Source organism: Rhipicephalus microplus, chromosome 5, assembly GCF_043290135.1.
Source record: "Rhipicephalus microplus isolate Deutch F79 chromosome 5, USDA_Rmic, whole genome shotgun sequence".
Taxonomy (NCBI): Eukaryota; Metazoa; Arthropoda; class Arachnida; order Ixodida; family Ixodidae; genus Rhipicephalus; species Rhipicephalus microplus.
In genome coordinates, this window is record NC_134704.1 from 72535326 (window position 1) to 72543520 (window position 8195).

General features: G+C 49.3%; 1 protein-coding gene across 1 annotated transcript; it reads right to left on the bottom strand.

Moving 5' to 3' along the window:
• Positions 1-5218: 5218 nt before the first annotated feature.
• LOC142817504 (neprilysin-2-like) lies at positions 5219-7267 on the bottom strand. Its single transcript, XM_075894521.1, has one exon. The coding sequence runs from the start codon at positions 7265-7267 to the stop codon at positions 5219-5221; it is 2049 nt and encodes a 682-aa protein (XP_075750636.1).
• Between the last annotated feature and the right edge of the window lie 928 nt (positions 7268-8195).

The following is an 8195-nucleotide window of genomic DNA, read 5'->3' on the forward strand; positions in this document are numbered from 1 at the left end:
TAGTTTTAAAGGGGCCCCTAAACAACCTCTGAAAATACTAAATGATCACGCTGTTCTTTCCTGCGTTTCTCGTCTCTGCAGCGCAATCCGTGACGTCATCAATTCCCTGACGTGGCGTGATGATTAAGTGAGCTCTCTGTTGGCCGGTACGCGAGAGATATATGTTTGCTGCGAATTTTCGCCTACCCTGCTTTGCCACGCGCTCGCATGCCCGGTGTATACATTGCCTTGCATGACTACCCCGCGCGATCAACTGGTTTCATTTTGTTTCCGGTGTTTCCGACTGCACGAGCGCAGATGCATGTAATCCAAAAGCGTCAAGTTTTGACTGTCTCGACCCCTAGTGCTGACAGTCCACGTGTTTTCTGGAGGAAGAAGTGACGAAGAGGAGATATAGCTCCTAGCACGGGCTGTGAAAGCGAGGACAGAACTATACTTATCAAAGGAAAAGATACCTGGTCGAACCAATTGAGAAGCTAGGTTTAAAAATAACCGTGGAACTAATTTTATCCTTCGGAGGGATTACATTAGGTTATAGCCACAGGGAAGTTTTCTCTGCTGTGTGCGAGTACATAAGGGCAACAAAAAGATTACCCTGTTAGCCTATTGTTATTATCTACGGCTACGAGGCTACCTGAATGCCTGAATTAGTACACTTGATGATCCTGCCGCCCGGTTCTTGGCCGATCCCTCTTTGTGGGCGAGTGCCAGCAAAGCTGAAGGTTCATCATCATCATCATCAGAACTATGCTGCCTCGCCTTTGAACTCGACGTGGTTTGGCAGCTCTTTTTGGCTTTTTTGTTCTCTTTTTTTGATGCACCATAGTCTAAACAGATTATAGTTACGTATCTTTGTTTCCTCTTTTTTTTCTTCTCCCCCATCGAAACGTGGGCGCCGTCAGGGAATCAAAGCCGGGCCCTCGGGCTTCAGCATCCGCGGGCTTGCACGCGTTGGCGCAACGTCACGGAGTTCGAAGTGAGCGTGATGACGAGAGGTCCACCTTCGAAAGGCGCGACCCCGTTTCCACGCGGCTCTTTCCCCCCTCAAATGCTCCCGTCGAGTCACGGCAAGTGTACGCTGCGTATACACGTAGCTCGGACCATCAGAAGCTTTAGTGTCCCGACCACCGGAGCTGCCGGGACTTTCCAAAGCCCAGCCCGTGCCACTCATTTTGTATTCGCCGTTAGGGAAACCCCTCTAGGTCTCGGCCCCGATAGAGAAGTGCCAAGATGCCGATGCACTGACTACACTGCAGCTTCGTAACCTTCGCACCGTTAGCCGCACGCAAAATACGACTTCCAAGCGACGCAGCAGGCGAAGGCCCCGCCGCGGTGGTCTAGTGGCTAAGGTACTCGGCTGCTGACCCGCAGGTCGCGGGATCGAATCCCGGCGGCGGCGGCTGCATTTCCGATGAAGGCGGAAATGTTGTAGGCCCGTTTGCTCAGATTTGGGCGCACGTTAAAGAACCCCACGTGGTCGAAATTGCCGGAGCCCTCCACTACGGCGTCTCTCAAAATCATATGGTGGTTTTGGGACGTTAAACCCCACATATCAATCAACGCCACAGACGAAATACCCAGCATGCAGTTGCGTAGAATGATTTGTAGAAATTATCTGTTGCCATTACGTGCAGAGAAGCTATGCGTATTCTAATAATATGAATACCTGGGTTTAATAAAAGGATGGTGGCGCAACACATATTAGCAAGGAAAAAAGAAGGAGAAAGAATAGACCGCCAGACTTTCAACTCATTTATTTTCCTCGCATCACCCAAATATATACGCTTCCAGTGTGCACAACGAGAGGGCGCAGCACAGGCGACTATCACCTTGCACACACGAAAACTTAAACAGAAGAAAGTTATCGCACAGCGCTAGCTAGAAACAGGTATTCGTTCTTGTACAAAGTGATCGACGGAACACTGACGCATTCGTTCCCCTTCCTTTGTATGTGGTATGCCTTCACGTGCTAACGTATCTCTGCTTCGTCCTAACACACGTGTCTCTCGGAATAGTGGTGTGCAGCCGCACGAAGCACAGTGTAACGGCAGGTGTAAACCCACGCAATTCCTAATTGATAAGATATGCTCCCTAAGGGGATAATTAACACATCACCCTGTTTGGCCTATATACACCTTGCCACGGCTCGACGGAATTAAATAAGTAACGCCCACTGTGCAACGCAGAACTGGCCGGGCGTGCTTCTTTTCGCATGAAAGGTTAGCTTTCTGCTCGCATTGATGATGATTGATTGATATGTGGGGTTCAACGTCCCAAAACCACCCGATGATTATGAGAGACGCCGTAGTGGAGGGCTCCAGAAATTTCGACCACCTGGGGTTCTTTAACGTGCACCCAAATCTGAGCACATGGGCCTACAACATTTCCGCCTTCACCGGAAATGCAGCCGCCGCGGCCGGGATTTGAACCCGCGACCTGCGGGTCAGTAGCCGAGTACCTTAGCCACTAGACCACCGGCTTTCTGCTCGCAGAAATAAACTGTTTCACTCATATATCTGCGTTTACGACAGCGCAAGCACTGATAGCAGCTTGTATAGACCAAAAGTGCAAAATTCTGACTGGCTCAACGTTTAGTGCCGACATTTCACATGTTTTATGAAAAAAAAATAAGTATCAAGGAGAAGACAGCGGTCGTACGAAAGGTAGCCAATTAGAGAAAGTAGCTATTCTCTCGCCATTGAAACTAAATTTCTACCAACACAGGTCAGGTCAGGCTCTTTCTCCGATGTGCGCTTTCTGTGGCGAGCTAGAAACTATGGATAATTTCTTTTTGACCTGTAGGCGATTTACTACAGCTCGTAGATCTAAGTTAGAAAGTCCTTTACGTAGTATTGTAATGAATTTATCCATGCCCACGATTCTGTCCTTTGGAGCCTCTGTTTCGGGATTCCAGTGCGAAAGCTTGCGAGGCAGTGCGGAATTATCCGAATTAAACTAAAGGACTAACAAACTCATCTATATACTTATCTTTCTGTGTCGACTTACGCATAAATTTTCCTAATCTTTAATTAGGTCTTGATAGGTTATTATCCATTACTAGTACAAAATCTTTACAGTCGGTACATTTCAGTGAGCATTATAATTTCGTTCTCAAATTTCGAACGTTTTCATTTTATAACTTCCTTTCCTTTTAAACTGAATAATATTTTGCAAGACATTCCAATTATTGGCCAATCCCCCTTAGTGGGTACGAGACACAAGAGAACGTCAACGGAGGCCCAAATTTTCCTCTTCTTTCCTGCATCTGTTCATTCGACTCTTCGCCCGGCACGTCAATATAGGGCCTTTTCCGAATCTGCTTGATCAAGCGGCGTGTATCTAGTTTGGTGGAACAATTTAGTGCTCAAGGTAGCGTCCGACGAGGCGTTCAGGGTTTTCGCTTTAAGGAACATTATTGTGCCTTGAAGTCAATGGAAACCGTAGGCGTGGAGTTTACTTCATGCCACGTCACCGTGTATTTCTGTCGATAACCTACCTTTGTTCGTGAGCAGCAGTGCAGTGTCGCGCACGAATAGGTATCGTCACCTAACAGTAATTGCATTGCAAGAAAACTGATAGGTGACAACCGTCACATGCAGTGTAGGGTTGGGGATATACAATTCAATCTTTTTTTTTTTTTGTAAAATTACCGATACGGGCACATTTTCTTAAAGAACCGCCTACTGTGGTGATTAATCTGGTATTGAAAGATGATGGTGGCGCTCATCAACGCGTTCGAATCTAAACCACGTCAATATGAAAATTGACGCGTCACTTAGTCCTCAATTGTCTTGTTGCAATCCACGTGTACTGTACGTTCAATCGGTCGTCTCACGCAGCACACGAAACAAACGGTAAATTGGTTCGCAATTTACAACAGGGCAACCAAACTACTAACTCAAAGTATACCCTCCCAATATAAGCTATGGCGAAATATTTTCTTGTCTTCATCGTTGCTACGTACGTGTGAACAATGTGGGCAATGTCAAAGACTACAAGATATTTATGTGCTTAAGCACAATAGTTATCCCGACTTCACCCTCAGAAATTAAAATACTAGTTGAAATCACCATTGGCGTGCGAGGCATCTTCTGGTGTTTTTTGTGCAACCTTAGCTTGTGAGCAGTAACACGTGGCTATGGCTTGTGGGGGGGGGGGGGGGGTAGCAAAATATTTCGCGAAACTTCTGGCCAGCACCTGTGTGCAATCACGTTCCCACGCGATTACTAAAAAGTCCGCGGTGCGACTTCGCATGTCCTGCGTTGTCACCGTAGCGAGCGCCGTGCGTCATTAACAATTTCGCGAATTCCAATTTCAGTGTATAAATTTTGTCGCAACTGCCGAAAACTCAACTATTTTTTTTAATCGCTCCTGTGTATTCGAAACTCGTACGTCACAGACGAGCGGACTAACCATACTTTCCTGTTTCCTAAACTCTCAACTTATATTGCACGCACGTTCCCTCGAGCGTCATCTCTTGCGAATTTCGAGAGCCCATTTTGCAAATGCAGTGACAGGCGTAGAAAAAAAAACATGGTAATAAAAGCGCATACGGTGGATTGTTACTGAGATGCCATCTTGTTTTACCGCCAGGATTGCGTTTCTCCCCCACGTGTCCACACATTCACTAAACCAACCCCACAAGGATAAACCAACACTCAATTGGGTGTCACAACATGTGTAGCCTTGTCGCGTTGTCGCCGACAACCTTGCTCTCGCGTTCACATTGAATTGACCGGGACACAAACCAGCTCGCACTTTTGAAACACCCAGTCATATGCCGAGTTGGCAAACTGTTCATACGAGCAAATTCGTAAGTCGTATACAGTGAACCGAATGCATCTCTGATGACAGGATGTATAATTGGCGGCGTCACGTTTTACCTCTAATCAAGGCAAATGATACGTAACATCATATACGGAGATACTGTGGGCAATGTCAGAGCTGATACTGACAATTTCATGTGCTTAAGCACCGTAGTTATTCTGACGTCACCCTCAAGAATTAAAATACTAGTTAGGATCGCGTTTCCGTGAAGAAGTATACAATTCCGCCAGCTATCCCCTGGTCAGAGAGCACTCTGAAGTAAAAGGATGGTGCTACGGATCTTGCATGTATATAATTGTATATGTGAATGACACGCAGACATTAAATCAAAATTGTAAACTAAACATAGAAAGAATAAAAAGAGTGACCCAAATCAATCGTCATCAGTAGATCAATCGAAAAACAGGCACTTGTCAGACGGGTTCATCCGGCTTCTCGGCGGGCAACGGAAGGCGGTGGCAAACTTGGCCGAGTGGCGCAGCGGCACGTTGCAAGCGTCGCCGTTGCTATTGAGTGCGCAAGTGGTCAGACAGTACGTCAGGAAGAACAGCTGGTCTTCGCTGAACTCCTCCAGGCCTCGCAGTCGAAATTCGTCGACGCCGTGCATGCTTGGGTAGGTCAACGCAACTTCACTTCGATACGCAGCGAACGCGACGTGCATGCCGTTCACCAGCGGGAACAGTGCCGACTGTCGCCGCGAGCCCGGGCCACCAGTCGGGCCGCCCTGTCCGCCCAACAAGTCGCAGTGGAGCCGCTTCTGCAGGTCCTCCGACGCCCCCCACCAGGCCTCGTTCTCGCCGGCCTTGTTGACGAACACGCCGTGGATGTCGAACGAGCGGACCATGCACTGCGCCAGCATCATGCCCAGCGACCCGTACCGCATGGCCAGCGTGCCGTCGTCGTACAGAATGGGCGGCTCCATGGCGCCCAGTGCCACGAAGGCGATGTTGTAGTAGTAATTGTAGCGGCTCGCGTCGCCACCGCCGAGCCGCTTCGAGAAGATGGTGATGAAGCTGTCCTCGCCGATGACTTTGCGGTACGCCTTGGCGATGGCGATAAAGTTCTCCACGAAAGAACCGCGGATCCTGGGGAAGTTTCTGTACAGCGTGGCCAAGTCGGTCTTCGAGAAGAAGCGGTCGTCGGGCATCGCGTTGAAGCTAATTTCGTCCAGCTTGGCGTGCACTTTATCTTTGACGATCGTGTCGATCCAGTAACTGTCACGGATGCTCTTCTTGACTTCCGCCTTGATCATGTCAAAGAAACGTTCCAGATGACCGCGGATGGTGGCGTTATAACGTGCATATATGTGTCTGGCCGAAATGAGCAGGCCGAAGTACGACTGCACGTAGTTCAAGCAGGCCTTCTTCATGGCCATCTCGAGCCCAGCTATGCTGGTACCCTCGAGGACCAGTTCCGGTTTTCCGACGATCAGCCACAAGTTCTCACGGATGAACACCCACGCGAAACCGGTGAGTAGAGACTCCTTTTTTTCGGCGTAATTGTCCACCAGGCGATCGAGTTTCTGGAGGATGGTGGGGTCCTCGACAGCCACCGGACTGTTCAGCGTCCACGCGAACTGGGGCCCGTGCAGCGCGTTCAGCTGGTCTCGCCACCAGCTCGAAGCGGGCTTTGTGTAGTGCTCGATGTCCTTCAAGGCGAACTCCGTGTCGTTGGTGGCATCCGGCGGAATGCTGATGGCAGCGTTCATGAGGTCCTTGACCACGTCTTCTAGCTCCGAGAAGCTGCTGTCCGGTAGGTTGGCTCTCAGGAGCTTGCAATGCTCTCTGACGTTAGCAGTCCACTTCCGCGGTTCGCTCAGGTCCTGCCACTTGGGCGTCATCAAGCCGCGCCTCATATACAGCGTTTGGCTCCTCTTTTTGTACACGGGCATGGCTTTCATGTGGAAGAACATGTGGAAGTTCCAGTTGATGCTCAGGTTGAGGAGCAGCGTCAACGGGTTGGTCGCATCGTTCTGCGCCTTCTCCGGCCACATGAGACCCATGTCCTGTTTGAAGTTTTTGAAGATCTCAAGCTCGCTTCTGAGTTCGATGCGGGCCCCGACACAGCTCTGGTAGAACAAGGGCGCTGCGGGAACGAGAGACTGCTTCGGATCCCCCTGCATCTCCTTCATCGCAATGGCGGCCGACGAGGCGAAGACGCGAGCTATCAAAGACTTCTCGTTGCCCACGGGTTTCCAGGAGCCGCAGGTGAAGTTGTAGAAGTCGTTGCACGGATCCGCGCTGGTGTTCATGGCGGCCTTCAGCTCCTCGACGTGTTTCTCGCAGCCAGCAGTCTCGCACAGGCCCACGATGGGCTCGTAGGTCAGCCACCGGCCGAAAAGCAGCACGCCCCCGGCGAGTGCCAGCGCCGCCACGAACAACGCGATGACGTTGCGCAAGTGCGCCTTGTGCGACGAGCCTCGAGAAAGGCTGCTCTGCATTTAACGAAAAGTGGAATGCGATGAAAAAAAAAACGTTTCACAGATGAAACTCGCGTGCTGGAACATACACACTAAGCAACGCTTTGTTGAACTGGTTCGTTCGGCTTTGTATAAACTGAAATGTCACTGAGAGGTCATTCAACAAGGAATGCCGTTACAGCTAATAAACTTTTCTTCGTCTGAGCAGTATCTGCTTTCTCTGTCAACATTTATAAGCATGCCTAACTCCCCGGGTCTTAAACACAGGCTCAGTAGTTAAGGTGTTTCATCGGCTGGACCGAAATGCATGAGTTCGATCCTGACCACGGTGGGATTGAACACGTGGTTCGCATCGCCGCCATCACATGCTAATGGAGTTGATATGCTATAAGCCTGTGTATTGTGCGATGTTAGTTTATGGTGGGCTCGATAGGTCTATCCTATTCTTGAGGTTATACGCTCAGAAATAAATCTGCGGGGCCGTTAAGACATCCGGACCTATAGTGACCGCAGCCTCAAGGCTATTGTTTCTAAAGGTAAAGGTCTAGGTATTTTCGCATTAAGCTCGAAGCTATTGTCTGAACCAACTCAGGCATGGCTTCAGCAGTGATCAATTCACGTCACATACCTGTTGCCGAGACGTCGTTTGCGGCAAGTCTCGATCGGCAGTATTCCTGCTCTCTCGTTCCTGCGAAAACCAATTGATAAATCTATATACTAATTCATCAGTCGACGAAGCAGTGCACTGAGAACTGACATAAGGAAAGTGTTTTTGAACCAACTACATTTTAAGGAATTGCGGTATGATACTCAATACCTCCAAAAACGCTGTACCTGCGCCAGCTGTATGACGAACTGTTGAATGTCGAACAAAAGCCGTGAATATTCCGGTTGATGCCGCGAATCAATTTACGGGCGTGGCGGTCAGCGAGAAGCTTCCTGTGCCACA